At 39.3% G+C, this 15,980-nt stretch overlaps 1 protein-coding gene across 3 annotated transcripts in view; it reads right to left on the reverse strand.

The window, feature by feature from the left end:
* Window positions 1-1,035: 1,035 nt before the first annotated feature.
* LOC137375940 (pterin-4-alpha-carbinolamine dehydratase 2-like) overlaps window positions 1,036-15,980 on the reverse strand; it is a 51,573-nt gene continuing 36,628 nt past the window's right edge. For all 3 annotated transcript variants that reach the window (XM_068043694.1, XM_068043693.1, XM_068043695.1), the window contains 2 exons: window positions 5,780-5,860; window positions 1,036-1,178 (listed from right to left, as the gene is read on the reverse strand). In XM_068043694.1, the coding sequence (XP_067899795.1) occupies window positions 1,080-1,178; window positions 5,780-5,860 (180 nt within the window). In that variant the 3' untranslated portion in view covers window positions 1,036-1,079. The remainder of the gene's footprint in view (window positions 1,179-5,779; window positions 5,861-15,980) is intronic.

The following is a 15,980-nucleotide window of genomic DNA, read 5'->3' on the forward strand; positions in this document are numbered from 1 at the left end:
AGTCCACAATGGCAACTCATCTTGTCTTTGAAGAAAAGCCTGCTAAATTAATTCTCAACGCCACCTGAAAAGAACAGTTCTAAAAGATCCCAGTGACCCGTCTACGTGTACTCGGAGGCTAGACTGTATGCCAGTTTTGGAACACAACATATCTCATCTGCTGTTTTCTTCAAAAATGAGCAAGTATTCAGCCCAAGTGTATTTTGTAACAGAGCTCTGAACAAAAATCCCTTTCATTTTTCTGGTTAACCGGTGTATGTGTGTGAGTGGCTAAGATAAAAAGGCTACTTTAAAAATTTCAATCTGTGTGTTTATGCTTTAATTCATTACTGGTTAAGACTTGTTTTATAATAAACTGATAATTCTGTTGTTCATTAAAGAAACCTGGTTAGCGTGTTTTATTCTGGGAAAAATAGAGTATATGATTGACCCTATTGAGAAGTGGGAACATTTAAATATATGTCGTGACCTATGAAGAAGTGGAACTAGAATAAACAGTGCACTCCTCCCGCCTCGGTCATAACAGGTCTTACACCCAGGAAGCGTCTGTAAACACAAGGGGACTCTGTACAACTGGCTATATTTTGAGGTGAGTTCAATTCTTGCCCAGGATGTTTAATATATATTATATTCATTCAGGGCAGTGCACCCTATATTAGTGTATAGTTCATTTGTCTTTATTATTCCTAGCATTGTACAGACAAAACCAACCAGATGCAACACAAATTTTCACGAATACTGCCCAGCAACATCCCAGATACAAGGACAAGTCTGATGCCCCTGCACTCCTATATTCAAATTGCTTATTTCTGCACTGTATCGACAGATTTGTTACAAATGATGTTGCAATGCTCTGAGAACTGGTGAGAACCAAGCTCAAAAATAACTTTCTAATCACTGCAGTTCCAGTTTTAGCATCCATGATCTAATCTTTGAAGGAATATTTCTTTAAATTCAGGATTATATATTCCATTATTGCTTCTAATCTGAATGTTTCTCAATTGTTCAAAGTGCTCAGCATGGCCTTAGAATGCATCACATTTCATAGTGAACCTTTATTTTTTAAAGCATAACAATAATTAATGAACTGAAGCAGCTGCCTGTTCGATGAACTTTGCCAGTTTGACGTCGTTTTTGGACAGACCACCACAGTCATGTGTCAAAAGAGTTATCTGAACCTGGAGAGGAATGGAAATATTAAATGTTAATATATAGGGCAGAGTCACCATTCTACCTTAATCCTACAGTGGACAGAATGAATTTCAGAATCGCCTTTCTGTTCCAGCCTCGCTTGTCTACTGTTTTCATTGGAGCAATTGCTTTTTACAGTCTTGGGTGCGGCATGTGCAGTTCTTGAAAGATGGGAAAATATAACAAAAGAGTGATGAAAGGTTGCTGACAGTTGTTGTTACTACAAGCAGAGGCAAGAAGGCTCCCATGCAAAGATAAAGAAAAGGCCAGAGAAATTTCTAGAATAAAAAGAGGTCAGTATAAAAAGGTCTAATTTTCGCTTCAGTGACTCTTCCAATGTAAAGGGAAATTAAACCAATACCTCATTTAATGTGGGTCTGACAGCCACCCCTACACTTCATTATTTACCAATGGACAACTTAACTGATATGGGGTGGGGCTGTGAAAGAGAGAATATGACTGTTATTTGCAAAAGTGTGAGGAGCCCTGCACAAGCATGTGAAAGTTATTTTTTAAAGGAATATTTTGTTTTCCTGTCAATTTTGATGTATGCATAAGCAGCTAATTTCAGCCAAAAGTACTGCAAAGGTAGGATGCATCTATTTTTTTCCACAACTAAAGGTTCAAGAGTGCATTTCTATCAGCATTTATAGTAAAAAGGGAATTTAATTTATTCCAAATGCTCAAATTTGTGATTACAATCCAGTGCTTTTACTCCAATTTACATCTATAAATAACTGGCCTCCAAATCAAAAGGTTGTGGGTTGAAGCTCCACTCCAAAACTTGAATGAATAATTTAGGCTGACATTTCAGTGCAATACTAATAAAGTCCCAAATTGTCACATTGTCGGAGGCACCATCTTTTGACGGACATGTTTAACTAAGATCCTGGCTGTTTATTCAGGTGGCTATAAAAGATCCCATGGCAATATTAAGAGCAAGAAGTTCTTAGTGCCCTGGCCAACATTTATATTTCAATCAACAGACAAAAAAAAAAAATCAGCTGCCACTGCTGCTTCTTCTCCTTCCCCAGGCCAAGCTCTCCCTGCAGCTCCCCACTGTCCAGCTCCGACCCAGCGTCTTTCATCCGTTTCTCCCATCTCCCTATATACCCTCATTTGTGCATGAGACGCCCAACTCCTGCTTCATTGGCCTTATTCCTACCAAGCTGCTGATTACTCAACACCCCTTTTTTTATTCGTTCAGGGGGATGTGGGCATCGCTGGCTAGGCCAGCCTTTATGGCCCATCCCCAATTGCCCTTGAGAAGGTGGTGGTGAGCTGCCTTCTTGAACTGCTGCAGTCCATGTGGGGTAGGTACTCCCACAATGCTGTTAGGAAGGGAGTTCCAGGATTTTGACCCTTGGAGGGGAACTTGCAGGTGGTGGTGTTCCTATGCAACTGCTGCCTTTGTCCTTCTAGGTGGTAGAGGTCGCGGGTTTGGAAGGTGCTGTCTAAGGAGCCACGGTGTGTTGCTGCAGTGCATCTTGTAGCTGGTACACACTGCTGCCACTGTGGTGGAGGGAGTGAATGTTTGTGGATGGGGTGCCAATCAAGCAGGCTGCTTTGTCCTGGATGGTGTCGAGCTTCTTGAGTGTCGTTGGAGCTGCACCCATCCAGGCAAGTGGAGAGTATTCCATCACACTCCTGACTTGTGCCTTGTAGATGGTGGACAGGCTTTGGGGAGCCAGGAGGTGAGTTACTCACCACAAGATTCCTAGCCTCTGACCTGCTCTTGTAGCCACGGTGTTTATATGGCTACTCCAGTTCAGCTTCTGGTCAATGGTAACCCCCAGGATGTTGATAGTGGGGGATTCAGCAATCGTAATGCCATTGAATGTCAAGGGGCGATGGTTAGATTCTCACTTGTTGGAGATGGGCATTGCCTGGCATGAATGTTACTTGCCATTTCTCAGCCCAAGCCTTGATATTGCCCAGGTCTTGCTGCATTTCTACACAGGCTGCTTCAGTATCTGAGGAGTCACGAATGGTACTGATCACTGTGCAATCATCATCGAACATCCCCACTTCTTACCTTCTGATTGAAGGAAAGTCATTGATGAAGCAGCTAAAGATGGTTGGGCAAAGGACATTAACCTGAGGAACTTGTGCAGTGATGGCCTGGAGCTGAGGTGATTGACCTCCAACAATCACAATCATCTTCCTTTGTGCAAGGTATGACTGCAACCAGTGGAGTGTTTTCTCCCTGATTCCCATTGACTCCAGTTTTTCTAGGGCTCCTTGGTGCCATACTCAGTCAAATGCTGTCTTGATGCCAAGGGCAGTCATTCTCACCTCAGCTCCGGAGTTCAGCTCTTTAGTCCATGTTTGAACCAAGGCTGTAATGAGGTCAGGAGCTGAGGGGCCCTGGCAGAACCCAAACTGAGCGTCACTGAACAGGTAATTGCTAAGCAAGTGCCAATTGATAGCACTGTCGACGATATCTTCCATCACTTTACTGATGATTGAGAGTAGACTGATGGGGCGGTAATTGGCCAGGTTGGACTTGTCCTGCTTTTTGTGTACAGGACATACCTGGGCAATTTTCTACACAGCCAGGTAGATGCCAGTGTTATAGGTACACCAACAGTGCTGTTAGGAAGGGAGTTTCTGACTCACATGCAAGCTAGCACAGTACATGATTCAGAAAGATGCCTCCTAAAAGTAATATTTATGAGCAGACACAATAAATAAATTGTTATAGCTATTATATTACTTGCCCATTGAACAGCCAGCAAGAATATTGCTTTAAAGTCATTACTGTCAGTCTTGAGCTGCAGACATACAAGCATCACGTCTTCCTCTCTCCATGACAAAGTTTTCTCACTACCTGGTCCCCCAAAAGCTTGGTTAAGATCTGGAGCAGGTCATGTGTGAACAAAATAACTGATGCAAACTCACATCCTACCACAGCATATATGGCTAAAAGCACAGTAACAAATCAAAATGATCTTCACTTTCACTGCTCGTTAAATGGGATGTATTTGCTTTTGACTTATCTTGTAATTCCAAATGTCAGGAAGGGATATTCACACTACTACTAATGATTCCAGTTTTATACTTTACATTGCTTGCTAGAGGCCTAGAAGTATACATACATCTCTCCTCTCATGAGATATAATATTCCACTCCCGTGACCTGAAAACAGCATCACTTTCAATTTACAAGCAAAATGTCATAATATCACCACAGGACCAGTTCTACACAAATGTTTGCCCCAAAATGCAAAAAAGGACAAAATCCAGGCTGACATTTCAGTGCAGTACCAAAGGAGCACTGCACTGTTGGAGGTGCTGTATTTTGGATGCGTTGTTAAACTAAAGCCTCTTTTGCCCCTTCAGGTAGGCAACAAAGATCCCATGGCATTATTTTGTAGTGCAGGGGAGTTCTCCCCATTCTCCTGGTCAATATTTATCCCTCAACCAAGCATACTAACAAATTAAATTTTCGATTGGAATGTGGGTAAATTAGCTGCCGTGTTTTCTTACAAAAGAACAGACTACACTCCAAACGCACTTCATTGACTGTAAAGTGCTTTAGGACATCCTGAGGCCATGAAAGGAGCTACATATTTTTTATTTCCTTCAGGTTTTTAACTTCTCAATTTGTCTCTTCGTTTGTCTTATGTCATTATCACTCCTGTCATTTCTACACCTAATCATTTTACAGCTTATTCATACATGTGTTTCCCACCCTTCCTCGCTATGTTCCTTCTTACAAGCTGCTCATCTATAATATCTTCCAGCTATGATGAAGGGCCTATGCTTTCCAGCAATGCCTGAAAAGGAAAAATGTTAATCTTTATAGATGAGTTTGAGTTTTTCAAGGATTTTATATATTTCAGATTTCCAGTAACTGCAGTGATATATTTTTTGTTTTAGCATATAATTTCATTATAAATGAAGCTGTCCTTTACAAAATGCATCTAGCACTTCTCCTAATGATTCATATAAATTAGATCTACTCTGTAGGTTAATATGACGGATATCAAAATAAAATATAGGAAACAATAGTTAGAAGGCAATCTGTACAAGCTAGAAAGGGACTCCCCAGAAGTACAAAGGCACAACATACTGAGTTTGCTTGCTGAGGACAGTGATGGGGGTGGGTGGGTAGTACAGTGTAACACGTTCCAACTATAGCACTTACTCTGATCTCAGTTTAAATTGGCAATGGTCTGGATGGACTAAAAGCAGCACTAAACTCAAACATAATGCTTAGCTACAGAGCTACTAATGGTTAAGCCCCTTTGATCCTCCTGTGCAGATCTCTATAACAAACATCAAAGGAAAGCTTCATGGCCAACCAGCAGTAGCATATTAACCAAGATAGCAAAATGTCTGACAGCACACCAGTAAGGGCTTGTAATATCTTACAAGTTTTACACCCAGCTATGTGCCCTTTTGCAAAAAAACACATTGTCACACTGCTTTGGAGCATAGAAGACGTACGGTGTGCCTGTACATGCATTGCCAGTGATGTAAAACTGGGTTTGAAAGTAATGGGTTACTTGTTGCTGCAGACTGAATGATTTATACGCATAGAATGTGCTGCATTTTGCTGTCAAACGCACCAGCGTTCACATTACCTTGTGGTACACATTGAACCATTCAGGGTGATGATTCAGTTTCTCTGCTTGTAGTGCCACACGTGTCATAAAGCCAAAGGCCTGGAATGAGATTTTATTTAAACAAAACGTTAACAACTTCAAATAAAACCATCATTGAGAAAACTTGCAACAAAGGTCTGGTTGAATAAATAACTCAAGTTTTGATAAAGTTCTAGTGAGTAGCAGTAGATAATACTGGGCATTTTTTTAAACCCTCCAAAATAAAGTGCCCAGTTTTGATTTAATTATTTAAGAATAATATTGAGTCATGAACAGAGAGAACTGCATTAAGTATTTTTGCATCAAATCCCACATTAAAAACAATTCCTAGGCCTTGTTTATTCCTAGTATAGAAGGATTCAATGATTTTTGAGAGTTTCTCAAATGAATAGTTTGTAGAGTTGCTGAAATCAATTTTGGTGAACATGTACAATGTGTTTTTTGAGTAATTAAGAACATAAGAACTAGGAGCAGGAGTAGGCAATTCAGCCCCTCGAGCCTGCTCCGCCATTCAATACGATCATGGCTGATCTCATCTCAGCCTCAACTCCACTTTCCTGCCTGTTCTCCATAATCCTTCAACCCATTACTAATTAAAAATCTGTCTATCTCCTCCTTAAATTTACTCAATATCCCGGCATCCACCGCACTCTGGGGTAGTGAATTCCACAGACCCACGACCCTTTGAGAGAAGTAATTTCTCCTCATCTCTGTTTTAAATCTGCTACCTAAAACCATGACCTCTTGTTCTTGATTACCCCACCAGAGGAAATATCCTCTCTACGTCTACTTTGTCAATCCCCTTAATCATCTTATATACCTCAATTAGATCTCCTCTCATTCTTCTAAACTCTAGAGAGTAAAGGCCTAAACTGCTCAATCTGTCTTCATATGACAAACCCCTCATCTCTGGAATCAATCTAGTAAACCTCCTCTGAACTGCCTCCAATTCAACTACATCCCTCCTCAAGTAAGGGGACCAAAACTGTACGCAATACTCCAGGTGGGATCTCACTAATGCCTTGTACAGTTGCAGCAACACTTCCCTACTTTTATACTCTTATTCCTTCAGCAATAAATGCCAAAATTCCAATTGCCTTCCTTATTACCTGCTGCACTTGCATACTAGTTTTCTGAGATTCATACACGAGGACACCCAGATCCCTCTGCACCGAAGCACTCTGAAGTTTCTCTCCATTTAGATAATAATTTGCCTTTCTATTCTTCTGACCAAAATGGATAACCTCACACTTATCCACGTTAAACTCCATCTGCCAAATTTTGGCCCATTCACCGAACCTATCCATATCCATTTGTAAATTTCTTATTTCTTTATTGCAACTTACTATCCCACCTATTTTAGTGTCATCTGCAAATTTGACTATAGTACCTTCTATCCCTGCATCCAAGACATTAATATAGATTGTAAATAGTTGGGACCCGAGGACCGAACCCAGTGGCACCCCACTAGTTACATCTTGCCAACCAGAAAAGGACTTATTTATCCTGACTCTCTGTTTTCTGTTGGTTAGCCAACCCTCTATACAAGCTAATAAATTGCCCCTAACCCCATGTGGTCTTACCTTGCGTATTAACCTTTTGTGCGGCACCTTATCAAATGCCTTCTGGAAGTCCAGATATACTACATCTACAAGATCCCTATTATCCACTTTACTTGTTACATCTTCGAAGAACTCCAGCAAATTAGTCAAACACGATTTACCCTTCATAAAAGCATGCTGACGCTGATGGATTGCGTTTTGACTTTCTAAATGTACTGTTATTACTTCCTTAATAATGGATTCTAACAATTTCCCAATGACAGATGTTAAACTGGTCTGTAGTTTCCTACTTTCTGCCTCCCTCCCTTTTTGAATAAGGACGTTATATTAGCATTTTTCCAATCCACTGGAACCTTTCCCGCATCCAGGGAATTTTGGAATATCATAACCAATGGATCCACTATCTCCACTGCCAATTCCTTTAAGACCCTAGAATGTGGGTCATCAGGCCCTGGGGATTTGTCTGCCTTCAATCTCAATAGTTTGTTCAGTACTTTTTCCCTAGTGATGATGATTGTTCTAAGTCCGTCCCTTTCTATAACCTCTGCATTACCTGTCACTACTGGGATAGTATTCGTGTCCTCCACCATGAAAACTGAAGCAAAATACTGATTTAGTGTATCCGCCATTTCTGTGTTCCGCACTATTAACTCCCCAGTCACATCCTCCAAGGGACCAACATTCACTTTAGCTATTCTCTTCCCTTTTATATACGTATAGAAGCTTTTGCTATCCGTTTTTATATTTTGCGCTAGTTTTCTTTCATAATTTACCTTTGCTCTTTTTATTACTTTTTTAGTAACCCTTTGTTGATCCTTAAAAGTTTCCCCATCTTCAAGCCTGCCACTGGCCTTTGCAATATGGTATGCCTTAGTTTTTGTCTTTATGTTATCCTTAACTTCCTTGCTTAACCATAGATGTTTTTCCCCCTCTTACAATCTTCCTTCCTCTCTGGAATATATTGTAGTTGGGAGTAATTGAATATCGCCTTAAACATCTGCCACTGCTCATCAACTGTCCTACCTTTTAGTCTTCCTGCCCAGTCCACTAGGGCCAAATCTGTCCTCATGCCATGTAAATACCTTTGTTTAACACCAGAACGCTAGTGTGGGACTCCAGTTTCTCGCCCTCAAACTGAATTTGAAATTCTAGCATGCTATGATCACTCTTCCCTAGAGGATCCTTAACTATGAGATTATTAATTAATCCCACTTCATTACATAATACCAAATCTAGAATAGCCTGATCCCTTGTTGGTTCCACAACATATTGCTCCAAAAAACAATCTCTAATACATTCAATGAACTCTCCTTCAAAGCTACCCTTGCCAATTTGATTAATCCAGTCTATATATTAAAATCACCCATGATTATTGCCGTACCTTTCTTACAAGCCCCCAATATTTCCTGGTTTATACTGTGCCCCACTACGGAACTACTGTTTGGGGCCCTATAGATTACTCCCACCAGGGATTTCTTTCCCTTGCTATTTCTTATTTCTACCCAGACTGATTCTACGTCTTGATCTCCAGTGCCTATATCATTTCTTACTACAGCACTGATCTCTTCCTTTACGAACAAAGCTACACCACCTCCTTTTCCTTCCTGCCTATCCTTCCGAAATACTGAGTACTCTTGGATATTCAATTCCCAAACCTGGTTTCCCTGCAACCACGTCTCAGTCATCGTCACTAAATCATACCCATTTGTCTCTATTTGCGCTGTTAACTCATTGATTTTATTCCGAATGCTTTGTGCATTCAGATACAAAGCCTTTAAGTTTGTTCTATTATCAAATTTCCCTACTCTTGTACAATTCCTTGGTGCAATAGGACGTTCACACGTTCTGTCCCTACCTTCTATTTTCTGGTAACAATCCGCCTCATCACTAACCTGCACTTCGACCTTCTGCTTTAACTTTGACTTCCTAATGTTCCATGCAACTGAACCTTCCCCCCCACCTCACTACTTCATTTAAAGCCCTATCTACAGCCTTAAGTAGTCTATCATTCTTTTTTTTTAAAGGCTCTCGAGAATGGCTTTTATCAGGTCTTCATTGAAGACTGAATGTCATCAATGGCAGAATATACTGTCCTATTGATTGGGTCAGAAATAAATACTTGTCCTAACTTTAAGAAGAAAGGGGGCAAAAAGAACAAAAAACGAGACTAAAACCAAAATGCCTCCTTTTCATTCTGTGGCTCTAGTTTTGGCTGTGAGGCTGAAGCCTGAGAAGCAACTTTGTCTGCACAATACGGCTGGATTATCAGTTGGTTAGGGACACAACAGTCATTTCTGTTCTCACCCCAACAGCTAACTGAAATTCTAACACTCAACAGTTAAACAGACCAGACCAAACTTCAATCTTTCAAACCACATAACTAATGTGAAGAATAGCAAAATTATTAACTGGAACAAGTACACAATCTTTACAACTCAGAGATCTATATTATATATGGAGTTAGGTCACAGATCAGCCATGATTTCATTGAATGACCGAACAGGCTCAAGGGCCTAAATGGACTACTTCTGTTATTATCTGATGGGGAAAAAAAGGCATTTTTTTTCTGCTGTGAGCATCTTAAAATGAAGTTAATTTGGGTATGTTCAACAAAGCTCTCAGAAGGTGCAACTATACATCAAACACTGGCCAATATTTGGCATGATAGGATCGTTAAATATTTAAATAGGTGCTTTTTGGCATTACAAGAACATTAGCTCTGCGTGAAATCATAATGGCCCAGATTTCACAGTCAGCAGCGAAGTGATAGCACGCATCACTGAACTCAAAGAAAGCTGCCTATGAAAATTTAGCTAGTCAAGGGGATCTCCAGGCATCCAGAAGTGATGTCATCAGAGTAAGCAGCCAATCACATTGTAGTATTCTCACACAGCACATCACATGACACCAGAAAGTAAAATGCACTGATTATCCTTCAACTTTTAATTGTGTTTTACAGAGAGTGAAATAAATGACTGGAACATACACATAGGATTTAAGGTGGAAGCCAAAATATCAAAAACAAACTAAAAACGTGGATTTTTTTTTTTTTACAAAGTGTAGAAATTTGATGCTTTACAAATATAAAATTAGCTTTTTGGACCGGAGAGGGTTTTCAGCAGTAATTATCAACTTAGTTTACTATTAAAAACTCAGTTACACCTCATTCAACAAGATATAACTTTTTCAATTCAACTTTTGCAGTTCCGAAGAAGGGTCACTGACCCGAAACGTTAACTCTGCTTCTCTTTCCACAGATGCTGCCAGACCTGCTGAGTGATTCCAGCATTTCTTGTTTTTGTTTCAGATTTCCAGCATCCGCAGTATTTTGCTTTTATTATAACTTTTTCAAGGGTTTTTTTCAAATATAGTCTAAGAGCGTACAAAGGCAAGTTTTTGTCAGTTCAGTGATTTCTACATTGATTGCAGACTTCAACAGCGTACCCTATGGAGAAGCAAATGGAGATTTACTGAGAGAAACCAGTGATCCCTCTAACTTTGGTTTGCTGTGCGCTGTTGGCCTGTTGCAATATGCAGTCCCTTTAAGATTGGTGCACAGCTGCGCATATGTATGTCTTAAAGGAAAAATTGCTTGTGCGCAGTCTGTTTTTCCCTGCAAGGCACATTGCTGATTGCTGCATGACTGCGCACCTGCACAGTTTAGGGAGAACACTGACAGCAATTTCTGGATTTCCATGTTTAACTATGCACGTGCAGAGTCCAGAGGTTGCTGTTAGTTTCAGAGGTGTAATGACAGCAAACAAAGACAGGCAGTTTCACCATCATTACTACTGCAAAATCTGGGCAAAGCTTCCAGTCATTTACACAAGGTACCTGTTTCATAAGATTAAAACATTTAGGAACAAATCCCAGAATATTGAATGGTTCTGGAATGTTGACAGCGGTGCCAACCGAAATCCAGGAAAACCAATGGCTCTTCGCTACCAACAGGAGCGGCTGGTTGTTCACAGACCAGTTTCAATGATCTGCTAACAGCATGTAAACATAGTGGGGTAGATTTTCTGTTCAGTTGCTGTTTCTAATCAATGCAATTTGCCCAGAAATTGTTGTATCCTGTGCAAAGGATCACAGAATTTTAAGTGCAAAGTTTCCACAATCATTTGCACTAGTTTAAAAGACATTACACTGGAAGCTGACCCTGTCCACAAAACTGGTCACATCCCTAGATCAGATTAAACACTATGGCAGGTTTCTGCTAACTGCGTTCGTTTGAAAGCCTTCAAGGAAGCTTTAAAATTAATATGGTTATTTTCAGTGTAAGGACGCTAACAGGCACATTTAAACGTTTCTTAAATGAAAAAAGTTAATTCAGAAACTGACTACTGTACACCAATATAACTAGCAAATGGCTTTTTTTGTCATTTGCGGCAGCTTAAAATAAAAAGTTACTCACAGATGGTGGAATGACAGATTAAAAATATTTGATGTGAAAAAACTATTTTTAACTGTATTAACCAAACTACACCAAGATATCACTTTTAAATAGATCCAGGAATAGCTTTTAAAACAACATTTTAAAAAAAATTACATTTTAAAACGCTACCCAATTTAAAAGGTTCACGGTATATCACCGAATGCAAAATATGCCAATGGGTTTGAGCAGAGAAAAAAAAAAACACTGAAAATTAGCGCAACTTTGGCCACAATTTGCACGCAGAGTGGAAACTCTACACTAAGCTTCCTTTTCTATCCACATAGTAAGTGGGTTAATTAATTCTGTCTTGGCAATCAAATTGAACCATCACATTGACTTATTTGAATAACTTTGTTCAGAGCACGATAAAAAAAAAAGATAAATGTTTTGACAGCTTCATGGAATGATAAAACACAGGAGAAGGCCAATTTGCCCTGAAAATTTCGCCTCTTCCAAGCATTTATCCAATTTTCTTTGAAAAGATATTAGTGAATCTTCCACTCAGGCAGTGCATTCCAGATCATAATTCACTGTGTAAATTTCTTTTCCCTCATGTTGCCTCTGGTTCTTTTGCCTTAAATTTGTGTCCCCTGGTTACCAATGCTTCTGCTACTGGAAACTGTTTCTCTTTATTTACTCTATCAAAACCATTGATGATTTTGAACACCTCTATCAAGTCTCCCCTTAACCTTCTCTGCTCAAAAGCAGAACAACCCCTCCCTCTTTCTGTACTTTCTCCGTGTAAATGAAGTCTTTTAAGCCTGGTGGCATTCTAGGAAATCTCATCTGCAATCTTTTCTAGGCCTTGACATCTTTCCTAAAGAATTGGCCACAATATTCCAGCTGGGCCTAACCAGTGTTTTATAAAGGTTCAGCATAATTTTTGTTTTTGTACTCCATATCTATTATAAAGCCAAGGATCTATTTCTCTGCAGGCTTCAACTTTCAAAACAGGTTCAAGTCTTCACAGCCTTTTACTCTATCTTCTGAGAGCAAGTGTTCCCTCTCTCTCAAGCTGCCACCACTGGTTGTCTTCCTTTCAGCCTGCTGTGAGGCTGTAACCGCTGAGTTCCCTTCTTACAGCCTGCTTGCCTTCAGGAAATCTGTTAAATTTATCTAGACTCAAAAGTCAATAGCTTATTGTACTGTTCCAATATGCAGGGTCCGGAAGTATGGTTTCACTGAGCCACTTGAGCTTTCCAATGTTCGCAGGTGTTAACAGCTGCCTGGTACATTTGCAGCTTCCAAATTACTGACTTCTTGTTTTACGACCTGAAAGTCTGGGAGGGTGAAGCCCATTGTTCTTCAGGTGTTACCCCTGCAGTCTCTGTTTTTCAAAAGAAAGTCTTTGATCTATGTTCTCTATTGTCCTGGTAATGAAGACTTCTGTCTTGTCCTTTCACAGATTGGAGGTGAGGTCACCTGACCTTCCAGACTCCTCCTTTATCTTTTAAAAATCACTATTTTAAAAACATAATCATGTTACAAGATCCAGAGTTCATAATAACCACTGGCATGACCTCAAATGATTAGCATTTTTTACCCACCAACAGCATTTTATATTGAGAATGGGCCTGAAAGTCAGACATACATTACGTCAACAATTGTAAGAAAATGGACCAGTGATTTTTCTACTTATGCAGTACTTTGCATCAGAAATTGGGCAACAAACCCAAGCTACATTTTCAAAGACAAACAACACATTTTTAAAAACAAATTCACAGTAAGGAAAGCATTTTTTAAAGAAAGCATTTAAATAATAGTTTAGTTCATACGTGTCTAAGTCATCCTCAAAAGATGCAACTTTCAATTTAGGATTTCATTAAATTGGTTTCCTGTACTACTTAACCCAAGGTATGTTGACCATTTTAGGTTCATTAATATTTAGTTTATTACAATAACAGCTTGTATTTACATAACACCTTTAACGTAGTAAAACACCTTTAGGCACGTCAGAGGAGCATTATCAAACAAAAGTTAGCACTGAGCCACATAAGGAGACATTAGGACAGATGACCAAAAGCTTGGTCATAAAGGTAGGTTTTAAGGAGCATCTTAAAAGGACGAATGAGAGTTAAAGATGCAGATAGATTTAAGGAGGAAAATCTAGAGCTTAGGGCCTTGGCAGATGATGGCACAGCCACCAATGGTGGAGTGATTAGAATCGAGGATGCTCAAGAGGCCAGAGTTAGAGGAAGGCAGATATGAGGGTTATAGGGCTTGAAGAGATTACAGAGATAGGGATAGAGATTAGCCATAGATTTGAAAACAAGAATGAGAATTTTAAAATTGAGGCATTGCTTAACTGAGAGCCAATGTAGGTCAACAAGCAAAGGGGTGATAGTTATTACATTTAACCTTTAAACTGATTTTTAATATTCATTGTCATTTCTAAAATGTACTATATTGTAGATTACTACACCAGTGATTTTTATTTATAGTACCAGTGTTAAATGATTACACACCACTATTAAGGACATCTCCATGTGGTTTTATTTATCAATGAAATAAAGGTATCTAGAGCAAAATGAAAACGGACTTTCAATCAAATAGGCTCTCTTACAGTTCTTTTAATAACAGAAACACTACATAGTTGCTGTCTTTATTCCATCCCTTCAGTGTGGCTGCTGACTAGCTCGGCAGTGATTGCTCTGCAATTACTGACCATAGAACTTTCTGGCAATTACATATTGATATGTAAGCATACCTTCAGGAAGCTTTCAAATGTTCCATGGAACCATTTCCACGTTACAAGACAAACAATTCTTTGTTCGCCAAGTAAGAGATTTTTTTCTTTATAATATTTGGATTGAATTTCCATTCATTGTCAATGGATAGAAAAACCTAGCCCATTACTCGTCTCTGTGCTAAATAAGCCATTCTGAGGTGGCAGAAATGGTTAATCACAACCTTCTTTAATGGTACTCTGAATTACTAACCATTTGTTTTAGCATATTTCACTTTTTCACTGCATGGCTATTACAAATTTAAGGTCTCCCTTAGGTATTCTCTCAGGTACAGCACTGCTGGTCACTTCCCCGAAGAGTCTGAGCATCTTACTTCCCAATATCTAACTATACAATGGCTTAACTTAGGGGTGCAACATCAGGACCTTCTTGTGATCTGCAGTGGATATATCTCTCACATGCTACCTAACAAACACTTCAATCTTTGGTGATAGATGTTTGTTAAGCAAACATACATGTGAAGTGCATTTACCTGTATTTTCTACTAAAATTAGTGCATGTGGCTTAAACGCTACCCACAATTTCCATTGGTCAACACTGCTCTAAACAATTTCTAATCACAGCCTCCTGCATTTTAGCTTCCAGTTCAGGGCCAAGAGTTAAGCTCTGAACAAACAGCACCCCCGCCACCTCCCAGACATCCATGTTACCTTCTTTTCTGTTAATTTTAATAACCAGGAATCAGAGCAATAGGATCTCTGACAGGGATTTGCCAGCATGCCTATCATCAGACCGACTACCTGCTCTCACATGAACAGAATTGTCCTCACAACGATGGTTTAAATACTTTTGACCAGTCGCAACAAAATTATAAATTGTTTCACATCCTTAGTCCCCCTAGGTAATGAACTTGGGAGGAGACAAGATGCTTATGGTATCACTTTGAAATAGGCAGAATTGTGCTAGCCCCAATTGGCTTGTCTGGCTTTACTATACATTTTTCAACGCCTGTAGTGTTTTTTTAAAACCTGAACAAATTCCTGTTGTTTTAAAACATAACCCCCGGACATAAAACATTTCCTACATTACATTTCAAAAGTATTTCAATAGCTGTAAAGCGCTGTGGAACATTGGTGAGTTTGTGAAAGACACTACATGAATGCAAGTCTTTCTTTAACTCAACCCCAAAACACTTTCCATGAAAAAAGTGATCTAAAGTCTTGCAATGCATCTTTTTTAGCTTTAAAATGCTTTCATAAACAGAAACACCAACATAAATCAGCTAATAAGCATCATGACAACTGTAGGACAGATTTCAAATATAAGCTCTCTAAAACAAAGTGATTTTTTTCAGTAATTAAAAAATGAAATTCACAGAACAAATATTTACAATAAGTTTTCATGCCAGCAGGAAGTGAAATCCTTTCATGCTGTGCAATATATTTGATTTCCTCTGTAAATGTTGGGTTGAGCTGCACAGTGTGTGAATGTGAGAT

The sequence above is a fragment of the Heterodontus francisci genome, chromosome 12 (genome assembly GCF_036365525.1).
Source record: "Heterodontus francisci isolate sHetFra1 chromosome 12, sHetFra1.hap1, whole genome shotgun sequence".
Lineage (NCBI taxonomy): Eukaryota > Metazoa > Chordata > Chondrichthyes > Heterodontiformes > Heterodontidae > Heterodontus > Heterodontus francisci.